The 16398-nt window shown below is 43.6% G+C and overlaps 1 protein-coding gene across 1 annotated transcript in view; it reads right to left on the bottom strand.

Moving 5' to 3' along the window:
• LOC124545349 (fatty acid-binding protein, brain-like) overlaps positions 1-14983 on the bottom strand; it is a 31122-nt gene extending 16139 nt beyond the window's left edge. Inside the window, exons 1-2 of the mRNA XM_047124251.1 lie at positions 14833-14983; positions 9385-9665 (exon numbers count right to left, since the gene is read on the bottom strand). Of these exons, the coding sequence (XP_046980207.1) occupies positions 9385-9665; positions 14833-14914 (363 nt within the window). The 5' untranslated portion in view covers positions 14915-14983. The remainder of the gene's footprint in view (positions 1-9384; positions 9666-14832) is intronic.
• Positions 14984-16398: the final 1415 nt, after the last annotated feature.

The following is a 16398-nucleotide window of genomic DNA, read 5'->3' as shown; positions in this document are numbered from 1 at the left end:
GTACTTTTCCAGCCCAATATTACGTAAAACTCAACACCTATTTCTTTCAGGCACTGATTATAAAGTAAATGTTTTACGGATTTTTGGTTGATAGCTGGTAATGCAGCACACTTTCTAAGCGAATCAGAAATAATTTGAATATTTTTGAACCTGCTTAGGGTTATTAAAAAAATTACAAAGAAAATGCTTCCTCAAATAGAGGTACCATTTAATCCAATGTTATACATTTGAAGGAGACCCGATTTTTACCAGATATGCATGACATGATGGCTGAGGTACTAGACCTATTTAATTCCACCTATTATGTATATTACAAGGATAAAAATTTATCACACCTTACATTTTAATTTTTATAATTTTTTCCTAATAAAAATGTTATTTTTCCTATGATTTAGTTGTTTCTGCAGTAAAGCTTAGGTCTACTACATAAGTATGGACTATTGCAAGTCAGAGAAAAAAATAAGAGCAATTCTTTATAAACCTTAGGAAATATTTGTACCTGAAGTCGGAAAAATACAACTTGCGGCAAATTGTGAATGAAATACACTCCTGGAAATGGAAAAAAGAACACATTGACACCGGTGTGTCAGACCCACCATACTTGCTCCGGACACTGCGAGAGGGCTGTACAAGCAATGATCACACGCACGGCACAGCGGACACACCAGGAACCGCGGTGTTGGCCGTCGAATGGCGTTAGCTGCGCAGCATTTGTGCACCGCCGTCGTCAGTGTCAGCCAGTTTACCGTGGCATACGGAGCTCCATCGCAGTCTTTAACACTGGTAGCATGCCGCGACAGCGTGGACGTGAACCGTATGTGCAGTTGACGGACTTTGAGCGAGGGCGTATAGTGGGCATGCGGGAGGCAGAGTGGACGTACCGCCGAATTGCTCAACACGTGGGGCGTGAGGTCTCCACAGTACATCGATGTTGTCGCCAGTGGTCGGCGGAAGGTGCACGTGCCCGTCGACCTGGGACCGGACCGCAGCGACGCACGAATGCACGCCAAGATCGTAGGATCCTACGCAGTGCCGTAGGGGACCGCACCGCCACTTCCCGGCAAATTAGGGACACTGTTGCTCCTGGGGTATCGGCGAAGACCATTCGCAACCGTCTCCATGAAGCTGGGCTACAGTCCCGCACACCGTTAGGCCGTCTTCCGCTCACGCCCCAACATTGTGCAGCCCGCCTCCAGTGGTGTCGCGACAGGCGTGAATGGAGGGACGAATGGAGACGTGTCGTCTTCAGCGATGAGAGTCGCTTCTGCCTTGGTGCCAATGATGGTCGTATGCGTGTTTGGCGCCGTGCAGGTGAGCGCCACAATCAGGACTGCATACGACCGAGGCACACAGGGCCAACACCCGGCATCATGGTGTGGGGAGCGATCTCCTACACTGGCCGTACACCACTGGTGATCGTCGAGGGGACACTGAATAGTGCACGGTACATCCAAACCGTCATCGAACCCATCGTTCTAGCATTCCTAGACCGGCGAGGGAACTTGCTGTTCCAACAGGACAATGCACGTCCGCATATATCCCGTGCCACCCAACGTGCTCTAGAAGGTGTAAATCAACTACCCTGGCCAGCAAGATCTCCGGATCTGTCCCCCATTGAGCATGTTTGGGACTGGATGAAGCGTCGTCTCACGCGGTCTGCACGTCCAGCACGAACGCTGGTCCAACTGAGGCGCCAGGTGGAAATGGCATGGCAAGCCGTTCCACAGGACTACATCCAGCATCTCCACGATCGTCTCCATGGGAGAATAGCAGCCTGCATTGCTGCGAAAGGTGGATATACACTGTACTAGTGCAGACATTGTGCATGCTCTGTTGCCTGCGTCTATGTGCCTGTGGTTCTGTCAGTGTGATCATGTGATGTATTTGACCCCAGGAATGTGTCAATAAAGTTTCCCCTTCCTGGGACAATGAATTCACGGTGTTCTTATTTCAATTTCCAGGAGTGTATATGAGTCCAACTGAACTGTGCCTCAGAACATTTCTGAAGCATAGTCTTCATCCTGCAGCATTTATTCATCTTCAAGTTTCCTCTTGGCATTCACTTTAGCACTTTTTGCTTCTTTGCTAACTTGAAGAGCAAATCTTTCAGCTTCATGCACCTGCTGTCTGTCACACGCAAGCAATTGATCTTCCATATTAGAGCCACATTTTATGCCTAAATTTCTCAGGACTTCCAACCTTTCTGTCACTCCATCATTGAAACATATCACTGCATCTAGTACACCAACATTTAATGTATTTAGTCCTACAAAAACATTCTTGGGTAATCTTTCCCATATGCAGTGGTTGAAACTTTCATTTGTATTCTGAGTGCCCCCATGAAGACATTTACTAAGCAAAACAGGTTCACTCGGGTCTCTAAAAATTGGTTTTATTTCATTCATAACAGGTTCAGAAAGGCAATGCTTATTTTACTATATTTGACCCTTTTGCTTTTTGGTAACCACACCAAGAAACTGCTCCTTTACGGCAAAGTCTGTGAACAGGTTGGTCATCTGTGGACAACTTATGGAAGTGGGTGGCCCATACTGCTTTTCTCATTGCTGTAACATCATTCAGAGGTGCAGTTAGTCTAATGACCAGTCCATCCATAATAACTCTGAAGAGGGTCTATTTAGTTTCTGTCAACCTGCCTCGGCCAAACAGATTTTCCATCAGATAGCAACTTCCCTTTCATTTCTCTTCGTAGCTTCCTCAACCTGGCACCCATTCTGTTTTGCATAGGTCCACAACACCCCAGTTCTGTTACCAAGGTATTACCATAAACATTGAACTCATTAATTTTATTGAAAGCTTCAGATGCCCCATCGCCTAGGTACTTCGTGTATCTAACGTTATAAACGGGCACCGACCTCTGAAATATTTTTAGTGTTCCATCACACTCCATACCTCCACTATAACCATCATAATTCTTAGAACACTGATTTTCAATATGTTCTTCAGTATTAACTGCCGGGTGCCATGGATGGTGTGGCAGTACTTAGATAAGTAATCAACACCGACAACTTTTCCATTCTCCAGAGAAGTAGCACTTACAACACCATTCAGGAAACGATGTCCCCGACGTTGCCATGTCCCATGCAGTGCAACATCAATGTCCCTGGTTCCACTAGTGTTTACAGTTTCTTCTACTGCACGTTTCATAGATGCCTTAGACGCAAAAGTCATGGCACCTAAAAGTATTTGTATGTACTTGCTGAACCGACTGGGAGGAGGAGGAAAGTCCACCAGACCACAAAACGTTTGAGCAGCTATTTTTCCTTTTCCTATTGCACGCATTGCATACACTAACTTCAAATTCACATCATATGAATTATGCACAATATTCTAAGTCATTTTAGACGTAGATTTATTGCAGAATCTACACAAAACAACTGATTTTGACGCTAAACCCTTCCTGCTACTTTGTTGTTCAGTTATTTCCAGACAGCCTACACAATCACATTCTTTACATTTCGCCACTTCCTTTATCAAAGAAGATAAGATTCCCACATCATCACCAACAACAAATCCACTACAAACAGCATCATTGTTAACAAAAAAAATTTGAATCATGGGAGAAGTGCCATGTGGGAGTTCTTCCCTGTACACTGATACATAGTTTACTTTCAACAGTGTGGCTTGCTTTGTTTGTGAACTGGTTACCACGGAATTTCCTTTACTGAATTTCTTGATGCGTGGCATAATTCGTATTTATTGCACACTAAAGGATATGTACTTCTACAAATATATGTAGCACTTGGGCAACAAACATTCATTAACACGTGAACAAACTGCTTCAACGAAACAACAGTAAATACCAGCAAAGATAATTATTTACACACACTAAAAACCTCCACTGTTACTAACATATAAAATATATCATACGTAAATCGCTGGAAACAGAAACGTTCACAGTTCTTTTCGAAATAATACTGGTTTCTGTAACAGAAATAAAGAGAGCCTGGAGGCGTACATGACCGCAATTTTAAAATTTGGTTTATGTAGGTCATTCTTCATTTGAAATCCTATAATGTATATATAAATGCAATCAGGAAACACTATAGAATGTAGTAAAGACATAAAAAATTTCAATTTGTACTCCATTTGTAAGTTCTATGTATCCTTAAGTGAGTTTGAACCTGGTGTCATAATCGACGATCGAGCGATGAGACACAGCATCTCCGAGATAGTGATGAAGTGGAGATTTTCCCGTACGACGATTTCACTAGTGTAACTCGAATATCAGGAATCCTGCAGAACATCAAATCTGAGACATCGGTGCGGCTGGAAAAAGATCCTGCAAGAACGGGACAAATGACGATGTAAGAGAATCGTTCAACGTGACAGAAGCAAATTGCTGTAGATTTCAATGCGGCCATCAAGAAGTGTCAGCGTGCAAACCATTCAACGAAACACTATCGATATGGGTTTTCGTTTTCGGAGCCGAAGGCCCATTTGTGTACCGTTGATGACTGCACGACACAAAGCTTTACACCTTGCATGGAGAGCCACATCAGGGATCGCGCGGTCCCTTCCGCTGGAGGTTCTAGTCCTCCCTCGGGCATGAGTGTGTGTGTGTTGTTTGTAGTATAAGTTAGTTTAAGTAATGTGTAAGCCTAGGGACCGATGACCCCAGCAGTTTGGTCCCTTAGGAATTCACACACAATTGAACACTTGCCTTGCAGGGGCCCATTAACACCAACACTGGACAGCTGATGGCTGGAAACATGTTGCCTGGTCAGACGAGTCTCGTTTCAAATTGCATGCAGATGGACGAGATCAGGTATGGAGACAACCTTATGAATCCATGGACCCGGAATGTCAGCAGAGGACTGTTAAAGCAGTGGAGGCTCTGTAATGGTGTGGTGCGTGTGCAGTTGGAGTGATATGGGACCCCTGATACGTTTAGATAGGACTTTGATTGGTGACACGTATGTAAGCATCCTGTCTGATCACCATCAATTCACGTCCATTGTGCATTCCGACGGACTTGGATCATTCTAACTGGACTATGCGACACTTCACACCTACAGAATTGCTACAGAGTGGTTCCAGGAACACACTTCTGAGTTTAAACACTTCCGCTGTCCACCAAACCCCCCAGATATGAACATTAAAAAGGGTGTCTGGGATGTCTTTCAACGTGGTATTCAGAAGACATCTCCACCCCGTCGCACTCTTACGGATTTATAGACAGCCCTGTAGGATTCATGGTGTCAGCTCCCTTCAGTACTACTTCAAACATAAGTCGATGCCTCGTCGTGTTGCGGCACTTTTGCGTGCTCGGGGGACCCTACACGATATTACGCTGATGTAGCTGTTTCTTTAGCTTTTCAGTGTATATACACCACCAATGGACCGCAGTCCTTAGAATTTGGCATTAATTTCAATTTTATGCCTCTGCCCATTCGTGGGAAGAAGCGGTCTTCACAGATGCCCGTTTCTCTTTATTGCATTGATGTAGGAGCTTAACATTTTTATACTTTCAAGAGACCGTAGACCGTAGTATTTGAAAAACATTTCAACTTGATACCTCTGCCTGTTTCTGAGAAAAAGAGATCTTAATAGACGGATAGATCGACAGACGGACGACAGTGTGATCCTATTGTAAGTAGGCTGTTTAGGTTTTTATGTTGGTAACGCCACGTAGCGCTCTGTATGAAAATCTCTGACTGTGCTGTGTGCAGTCTGTGGCTGGTTTGCATTGTTGGAATATTTGCTATTGTAGTGTTGGGCAGTTAGATGGGAACAGAGCGTATTTAGTGCCTTCAGTAGTTAAAATTTTTTATTCAGCTGGCAGTGTTGGCGCACGCTGTATTGCAGTAGATTGAGTAACGAAGATTTTTGTGAGGTAAGTGATTCATGAAAGGTATAGGTTGTTGATAGTCAGGGAAATTCTTTTGTAGGGATTATTGAAAGTCAGATTGCGTTGCGCTAAAAAATATTGTGTGTCAGTTTAGTGATGATCAGAATAAGTAAAGAGAGAAATGTCTGAGTACGTTCAGGTTTGCCCAGCTGTTTGAAAATCAAATAACGTAGAGGTTTTCCAGCACTGTCATTTATAAAAATTTTCTAAGGGGATCTTCCACTATAAGGATTCCGTTTTTACTGACTGAGGTATAGAATTCTAAAAATGAAATATCCTGCTGTTTTACCGACAACAACACCGTCTTGTAGGATAGCGTTACTTCGTAGCCGTTACTTACCTGAGAGATGTATGGTTCTGCAGACAGAGCCCTCAACTTAAATTTTAAATGACACATTTCACAATCGACAGCGACCTGTAGATCAGAAAAATGTCAGACTGCTTCAATGTATAGATTTCACACTCTGTACTGTGTCTCCTCCCTTCCCCCCTCTCCTCTCCCCTCCCAGAACTCCTTTCATAGCCCCTTTCCTTCATGATGTGTTGTGTAGGGTAGTTGTCGTCGGTCGGACAACGGCGACGTCAGAATCATACCACCTCGAGAGCAGACATATACCTGGGAAAGGAAGAAAGCTTAGGTGTTAATTTCTCGCCGATCAAAAGGTCACCAGTGACAGAACACAGCACCTGATTAGGAAAAGATGCGGATGTAAATTGGCCGTGCTCAATCAAAGGAACTGTTCCAGCATTAGGTGATTTAGGAAAATCATGGAAAATCTAAACCTGGATGTCCGGACGGGAATTCGAACCCCCGGCCTTTTCCAATACAAGTGCAGTGTCTTACCTCTGGACCGCCTGACTCGGTAAACACCTTAGAAAGATCCGTTGTGCTTAAACCAACACTGTGTTGATGACTGCGTCTCTTCATAATGTGGGCGCAGCTCGATGCAAAGACGAGGGCTATTCATAATGTATGGGGAGCGTCGAATAGCGAATCCAATATATTTTTATTTTCTCGGCCATTTTCGATTGAAAAAAAGCGGGCTTTGTTGTGTGACGTCGTGGAGTATTCCCGCTTCAACCCCTATAGCTTCATGATGTTCCGATAGGTGGTGACGCTATACATAGCCTTCAAAATGCCGACTGCGACGGAGGTACGTTCCCACCACAGGTCTGTCGCTGAGGTTCTTTTGGGGAAAACCATAGCACCATAGATATTCATAGACGCTTTTAGAATGTGTACAGAGTCTTGGCAGTGAACAAGAGCGTGGTGAATCGTTGGCCGAGGCGTCTGTCATTGTCGCAACGGGGTCGCGCAAACCTCTTCCATCTCCCGCGTGCCGGCTGACCACACACAGCTGTGACTCCTGTAATATTGAGATGTGCAGATACTCTCATTCCAATTGATCGACGATCAAACGCCTTGCTGCTCAACTGGACATTTCTGTTGGTAGTGCTGACGCACTCGTCCACCAGTTGGGGTTTGTGTATTGTGTATATTGTACTACTGGGGACCTAGAAACGAAGGAGAGGCTTTGTCCCACCGTAGCCCTCAGTGGTTTACAACCCCACAACAGGCCACAGCAGTCCATCCACCTCACCGTCGCCCCACACTGAACCCAGGGCTATTGTGCGGTTCGGCCCCCAGTGCCACCCCCCCCCCCCCACCCTTCCTTGGGAACGGCTCATACCAGACGAGTGTAATCACAATGCTTGCGTGGTAGAGTAATTATCGTGTACACGTAAGTGTAGACAGTGTTTGCGCAGCAATCGCCGACATAGTGTAACTGAAGCGGAATAAAGGGAACCAGCCCGCATTCGGCGAGGTAGATGGAAAACCGCCTTAGAAACTATCCACAGGCTGGCCGGCACACCGGACCTCGACACTAATCTGCCGGGCAGATTCGTGTTGGGGACCGGCACGCCTTCCCGTTCTGGAAGCAGCGCGTTAGACCGCGTGGCTAGCCGGGCTGGCTACACCATTTGCAGTAATCAAAGCTGTGTGCCCACTGGGTTGCTCGCAACATAAAGGATGACCATGAAGAACAACGAGGGACCATCTGTGTGCCCCACTGAAGGATGCGCTCAACAGGTGAGTGGGTGAGAGGGAGGTTACTGTTACAGGAAGACATTGGTAAGGTAGCGTAAGGCCGTCGCATTGAATGGAGATTATGCTGAAAAATAGGATTTTATGCAAAATAGTGGCAATAATATTGTGTATTGGAATCCTGAATAAAACCAACCAACCATCTTTACTGATTGAGTGCCCCTCGTATCATCCGATTATCTATTAAAAATAAACGAATACTCGTAGCTTCATGGCGCTTGTGTGATAGGGAAAACAATTAATAGGTCGCATTGCATCAGACAGCTCTCTCTCTCACCCGCCAGTGTGTAAGCAGCAAGCGACTAGAACGTACGGTGTTACTTCATCTGTCGCTAGTTTTGAAGTTCGTTCTGCCATTCCTTACCTGGAGGCATAAGGAATCAATGACGCAAAGATGCACCGTCGATTGTGTGATGTGTTTGGGGATGGGCTGATCGTTTCGTGAGAGAATGGCCCAGAAAATTAGAGGCTCGTCGAACTGATCAGCATGATGAAAGTGGTCAAGGAAAGTAAGAAGATGTCACTGATGTATTCGTGCAACATGTAGGTTGGCAATTTCCAAACTTTCTGAAGATGTGTCTTATATTTCAAGAACAACCTTGTTGACATTACTTTCCCACTTACTCTCTCATAAAATCGAAAGAATGGCTTCGGCTTCGCAGTTCTTTCAGCAATAATATGAAAAGAGGGACGAACTGCTGAACAGAATCGCAGCTGGTTATGAGAGATGACTGCAGTACGTGAACTATGAAACTAAGGAATAGTATCAGTAGTTGACGCCCACTCACTCGACCAATAACGCCAAAAAATTCAAGCAGGTGCTGTCGAACCACAGAATAATGGTTACAATTTTTTCGGATCCCGAAAGAGTTTTGACAACAGATTTCCAGATAGTGACGTATGAGAACGCTTGGGCGAAATAGTTTTCTTGTGAGAGTCTAAACGGCGCGGGATGAGTACCGAAGGAGTCGATCTCCTTCAGGACAATGCGACTTCGAACCGAAACAAAGAAAAACTGGGAGAATTTTCAACATTCCCCGTATACTTAGAATTTCGCACCAAGCGACGTTCATCTCTTACCTGAGATTGAAGGTCTGGCTGGCTACTCAGCATTTCATGACGGACAAGGAGCTCAAGGATGGTGTTAGCAACTGACTGAACCACAGAGCGGAACTATTCTTTGATGAAGAGATGAAGGAAGTTTGTATCCTGGTGTGACGGGTATTTGGCAACTATGTGTAAAAGTAGCGTTAGTATGAAAGCATAGACTTCACATGAAAAAAATCCTTTTTTAATACCGAATCGGAGGTTAATTTATGACTAGCCGTCGTTTGCGTGTCAAAGTTTTGTGGTACACACTCACACCCACACCAACGCACATTCGCTTACACCCTTACGTCTCTCTCACCTGCAGAGCCTTGTCGGCCGAGTACTTGGTCTCCGAACTGATGATCTTGCCGTCTGGGTAGCGCGACCAGTGCACCACGGTGTCGCCTCCCTTGATGGAGTACTTGCTGCGCGTCGTGGTGTCCCATAACGTCTCGTCGAATTCCTCGTCCAGCTTGCACTTGGTGTCAAACTTGCGGCCAGCTGCTTCCAAGCTGAATGTGTACTCGTCGCCGTTTACCGTCACACCGATAGTCATATTGTGGCCCAGTATTTCCTTCCGCCTATCCGCCTCGGCGATACCTGTGAAAAAGAAAGTAAAGAACGCACCCACCTAATTGAGGTACACATTCCAATTCGGAGTTGCTCCTATCTTTAATTCCTTTTCAGGATCAAGGCTTCAAAACTGACCAATCACTCTTCAACGGAGTATGTCACCTTATAAAACTTCCTAGAGACTTAAAACTCTGTGTAAGACAAGGACAGAATCCAGAACCCTGCCTAAATTGAGTGAAAGATTTATTCTAGAAAGTGTCCCGTAAGCTCTGGATCAGCCATTTCCTCCAGGAGTGCTAATCCCGCAATGTATGCAGGAGAGCTTCTGTAAAGTTGTGACGCACACCATGATAGTTAAATCCGCTCCGGATATATTAGTCTTTCAGTATCATCTGCAACAGCAACGTTGGACCGTGCGAAAAAAGTGAGAACCAAAGGCGTCCTGCTATGAAAAGAAATGCCACCACGGACAATCGCTCCTGGTTGTCGAACTATGACAGGTGACCCTCAGGTTGGTATCCCACCGCTGTCCAGGGCGCCTCCAGACACGACTTTTCTGATCATCTGCTTGTATGGACACTGATATAGCGACGGACAATGATTATATCATGTCGGCACTTGCTTGCGACCCAAAGAATTGTCGATCTACTTCATTGTAATAAAAACTATTAACGTGATTTGATTGAATTGCTATTTAGCTGTTCGAGAAAGGAGTATCCTTTAGGCACACCACAATAAATATGACTAATAACAGAAAGGTGACCACCTTGTCAGCAGCTGTGATGTGAGACTTATAATTTAAAGTAATTAGCCAGTAGTTTCCATGCAATCGTATGAGAACAATTGCACAGCGAAAATCATGCAAATCCTAAACATGTACTGTTTTATTTTTTATGCTACCAGTAATACGTTTTCCGAATAACTACTTCGGTAATTTCAGCAATTTTGATTCGGTTACATATAGTACGTTCTTTCAGCTCCACATTGGATGACCACCATTTAGCTTTCTGCCTTCCTTGAATCGAATCTATATGTGGACACGATTCCATGTGTGCTACGGCGAAGAGGTCTGCCATGAAGAATCCATGACAAAGAAATGCGACAATGTCTCAACAGTACCTCACAGTGCGTAAATAGTGTCACAAGAGGAGAGCTGTAACACGAATTAAACACGTATATTATGCGGTTTTTCTTATCTGTTCTTTTTTATTTGTGCCACCTCAGCCAGCTTCTGATACATATTGAATCAATCAGAGATACATTTTCCCATGGTTCAGATACAATATTTACGTTTGTAGTGAACATATTACGTACATCATGGTGTGCTAGCGCCACTGCCAAGAGAAGTCACTCAAAACGCCAATTCAATACGTACCATAAAACACTCACGCTTCCAAACAACCCTGCCATGCACTCCTTAAGTGAAAGTGATGATATTGAGCAAGTTCAGGTTGTTCTTTGAAATTCTGAAATTTATTCATGAATCTACGTTGTGGTTCCAGTCATGTTGTCTGTTTGTAACTATTAATGCTACCCGTTTGAAACTGGGTCGGTCGCTAATGTATCGATAATTTTCTCAATGAAATACATACTGCCTCACCCGACATCTGATGCCTATCTTGGCATTGCGATATCAAGTTTTTACAAATGTTCTAGCATTTACAGGGGTTATTCATAAGTGCCTCTGAGGTGTCAGAGCACAACTGCGCGAAAACTGCAAGACAGACAGAAAAGTGACACATATAAGTGGATGTAGCAGTTCTACAAGTTTGGATTCGTAATACGCGCCGTGTCGTATTTGGGGAACGCGCCACTAGGAGGAGGAGTGTCAGAACACGCCGTATAATAAAGTGATACTTGCTTTTTGTGTCTTTGAAATCTATTTTATTAATTTAGTGATTTTTGCTATGTGCATATACAGCCACCTTAAAAGTGGAAAGGCGATACGACAGTGTATTTCGACAACTGACAATATTAATTTGGGTCAAGATGTAGCCTGATATGAGGCTACACAGGCTGAGGCTTTGTCATGTGTTGGCATCACGCAGCCCCCGAACGGAGAAAATCTCCGATCCGGCCGGGAATCGATCCCGGGCCCCTTCGCTGAGCAAGCTGCCGAGTTGGTTCAGCAGATACCGAAGCGGATGGTTGCGAAGGTCCAGCAACGATGTCGTACGAAATATCGAATAAAAGCTCCAACAGATAAAACGATTTATGTGTGGTAGAACAACTCTGTGAAACTGGTTAAACTCTGTGAGACTGGTTGCAGAAGGCAACAGAAGGAAAGAGGTCTGGTGGAAGAGCCTGAAGTAATTAACGAGACATGCGCTAGACGACCGCGGATTCAGCAGCAGTCTACGGAAACGTCTGCTACATGCGATGACTAGGCGGATCGACGACCTTCGTTCCGACTTTCGAAATGACTTTTGTCGCCTACTGAACAAAGACGGTTTTTCAAAGAAATTGCTTTCAGTGACGAAACTCACGTTTCATGTGTCTGAACTGGTGAACGGCCTCAACATGCGTGTCTGAGGCGCAGAACTTCCACACGAGAATGTGGAACACATTCGCGATTCACCTAGAGTTAACGTCTTTTACGCCCTCTACTCTTTAGACATGTATGGACCGTTTTTGTTTGCGAAGATAGCTGTGTCCCGTTTTGCGTATGCGAACTTACTGCAGCAAAGGCTTATGCTACATTTACAGAAAGACAGTGGAGAGTTCAGTTTGGAACAAGAAGATTATTGCACTTTCCTTCAGATGCTTATGATTGTCTCAGCCGATTTATTTCTATGCGACTTCATCTTATGAGACGTAAAAGATCATGTGTTTCCGCATCCACTGCCACTTAATTTGGAAGAGTTGTAAGGAAAGATGATCAATGCAATCGGTGATTCCACAGTGAAGAGATGGAAAATGTAGAGCAATGTTATGCAACCTATTATATGAGTCATAAACTTGAAGAGATGCTCTGTCCTCTGATATGTGTCTGTTTTCTGCTTGCGTTGCAGTTTCAAGCAGTCGGCTTCTGAAACCCCGGAGGTACTTACAGGTATGTCTGTGTATACCGTGCACGAGCAGACTTTACAAGGGGACTGCGCATACTAGTAACCACAGATTTCGCCCAAATTTATGGTATATGTAGAACAAAAGCAAACTGGTGCTTTTCATTTATTATTTAGTATATGGAGAGCTTGATCAGAAATCAGAGTGACAGAAGTGGGAGCCCCAGCTTAATAAGCATTAAAAAAAATAATAATAAAAACAGCGTTTTTGGTGCTGGTCGCGCGAGATCTTAGCCGTTCCTGGCAGTTATTGACGCAGCGGGAGGTATACAGAATGGCAATCTCAAGGTCATGGGTGCTAGTTTTTGTTTTCAGTTTTTACTTACTTACACCACAAATAAACCGAAAGAATGCTTAGTACATTGTATGTATTATTAATTTTACAGAATACATCAAAACGAAAGGCAAAGAAACATTTGGGATTGCAAATAAATTTCGAGAAACGGAATTCAAAATGTACACGTGCTCTTCCTACATAAAATTAGATAGGATACTTTAATTATTTTACACTTGATGAAACACACGTTCTGGGTTGATATTCACTGCAAAAACAGAGAAGGAGTAATTTTCTCGGTATCTAGCACGCGTCACATTTTTACAATTATGTGGTTGTTCTAAAGTTGGTTTAGATTCATAAAAGCTTGTCTCTCAACGCACAGTTTGGCCGCAAACCATCCGTAACGCATAGTTTCGCCAAATATTGGCGAGGATTGCTGGTGATGCGTGCTCGAAGGTCTAAGGCCTGCACGCTTAAATTACAGTCCCTTCTTGGACAGTTACTTGCATAACCTTTGTGGACGCTGTAAGTACAATCCTTTCCCGAAAATTTTTTTTGCAATACCAAATATTCCTTCGCTTTCCTTCTCCACGACTTTATGAAAACATTAACAAATACAGTATGCAGGGTGATTCAGCTGTCACTACCGCTGTTGGTTTATGGAACTCACAGTGTTATATTTGGCCTCCATAAAACACGCGCTAGATTTACACATTGTCTCGCTCGCTACGCGCTAACTATTAGTCCTAATATATACTTTTTTCGCTAGACGCCGTAGTCTTCGAGCTATTCAAGAGAGAAACGGACGAAAGTCACCGCCAAACGCACTCCCACTCAGTCCCCGCAGGTCAGGATTTCTCGTATGTAGTTCATAGCACTCCCTCCTGTCATTGTACGAAAATTTGTGGGTGAAAGAATTATTTCCCACATTCGACCTTTTTTCGTCTTCGTTGACTGGCCTTATTATGTGCCGGCATAGTCGAACAGTTACAAATCCCAGACTTGACGTTTGTGTAAATTTTACGTAAGAGTTTTGTGAACTTTAACAGCATTAAATAAACAGTTATATCGTTGTGTTCGTCAGGTGTTCTGAGTACGAAACTACTGTGCTTGTTAGGACTAAGTTTGGATCGAATTGTCAACTTAATTAGTTTTTGCGTAATGTTTACAAAAATCGTTATTCGTTCGTTATCCTCACTGGCATGTTTAAATTAATAATTTTAACGAAGTAGCCGACTATGCTGGTGGTGTAGTAGCCCAATCAATGGAGACAAAAAAAGGTTGAATGTCGGGAATAGTTCAAATAGTATGAAATTTTTTTTCACAGTAGTAGGAGGGAGTACCACGAACAAATACTAGAAATCCTGACTGGTGAGGGAAAGTGTGGTAGTGGAGATGCGTTTGTAGATCACTTTTATATGTTTTTCTTGAATAACTCGAAAACCGTGACCTCCGGCGAAAACGGGTGCAAAATTTAACTAAGTTATCATTTTTATGCAGAAATAATAGTTTGCGCGTGCTGCATAAAAAGACAGCGATAGGAGCAGCTGAATCACATTGTACTGAGTATTATTTGGTTTATTTGCAGTGATACGTAGCGCAAAAATTGAAAATAAAAGAAACTACGCATGGTGACTCGAACCTATGACCATTAGATTACCCGTTGCGCCAACCGGTGTCTGGAAACTACTTGGACATAAATGGCTCACGTCTCGCCTAACCCTCGCCAAAATGTGCTATTTTGGCTATCTGGAGATGCGATTTTTGTCTCTTTCATTTCTGGCCTTAAATCTGCAGGAAATTGATGGTGATGAGTAGGCGCCGTCGCCTTGGAAGTATGAAGAGAACTCACCGGCAGCTTGCAGGAAGGCGTCCATGTTCTCCTGGCTGGCGACATCCAGTTCGTACTTCTTCCCTGAGAACTGCTTCACCATCTTGCCAGTAGAGCTGTCGCTGAAGCACTTACAACGCAGGCAGTTTGACGACTATGTTATAACGCACTACAGCGACATTATATATACAAAAACCGTATCCCGAACAGACTGAAAGTCCCAGAGATAAAGGGAGACGGCGGTAACAAGGTTGTCTGTTCAGCAAACAATGAGATAACCACTAGGCGTATCTGGGGCCTAAATGAGGCATTTACGTATTAGCGGGAAGGAAAGTTCGCAGGTTGCGTAAGTACCGTGGACGTTTCCTTGCCGTTTACGAACGGTGAGCTCACCTTTAGTCCGTTTGAGGTACTGTGCATGTGGCACGTCTTAACAGAAAATTCTTGACAGAAAATATGCTATATACTAAGCTATCAAGCTATCGTCTTTAGATACAAACACTGCACGCTGTTTATACCGAAAGAAACAAACTGACAGAATTCGTGAAACAGACAGTGAAACTACATCACTCTTGATAAGAATTAGCCCATTTTAGACTGAAGAGCCAAAAAATCTGGTACACCTGCCTAATACCGTGTAGGGCCCCCCGCGAACAGGCAGAAGTGCCGCAACACGACGTGGCATACACTCGACTAATATCTGAAGTTCTTGATGCAATAATTTACCCACAGCCGTATGCATTGTAGAAATTTATTTTATTTTATGAACTTCTATGTGCTACCAGTTTTGGCATTACATTGATGCAATCTTCAGGCCACACTCGTCATAGTCGTAAAATCGCTATACACGGAAGGAGCCATATAACTGGATCCGTGAATCAAATCGTCCTGTTGTTGCAGGATCAAGTGTTTTTAATGTAATATGTGGGCACACAGTAAATGTGCAGGTGCTGTAACAGATATGTAAATTTCCGACTATTACAAATAGGCGTTTTTCTTTCATAAAATATTGTCATGTCTACTTCTGTATTTTGAACCGTAAGTACTTACATTGTTCTGAATTCATGACTTCTTCCATGTGTATATTTAGCTTTCCCACGCTGACAGGGCTTTCTTAATGGTACCGTCGACACCTGACATTTCTGCGTCCTTTTTTTAGCGTGTTCATAGCATTTACTAAATAGCCCATATTTTGACCCTACCAAGATGAACGACAAATTTGCAGTCCTCGCAAATTAAGCTATATTCTACAACCTTCACTTCGACCTTGTCTATTCTAACCTCAAAGTTAGAAATGTAATATGTTTTAGAATTACTTTAAGCGTATTTATTTGAAATATGCTACACCTAATAAAAGTAGTAGCCAGTGTTCAATGCGAGCACCATTCGTCACGTCGAGTCAATGGGAGAATTCTTCACAAACATTGTCAGTGTGTCTGGAGTAATTGTTGCAACAACTGCCTCATTCCTGTTTTCGAGTCGGGTAGATGAGCTGGAAGTGGAATCATATACTCATGATCCTTTATGAATCCTCAAAGTTAAAAATCGCGTGGCGTCAAATCGGCTGAAAATGGAGGTCATACAAAA

This window comes from Schistocerca americana, chromosome 8 (assembly GCF_021461395.2).
Source record: "Schistocerca americana isolate TAMUIC-IGC-003095 chromosome 8, iqSchAmer2.1, whole genome shotgun sequence".
Classification (NCBI taxonomy): Eukaryota; Metazoa; Arthropoda; class Insecta; order Orthoptera; family Acrididae; genus Schistocerca; species Schistocerca americana.
Note: the sequence above shows the minus strand (reverse complement) of the source record. Positions and strands in the feature narration are given on the sequence as shown.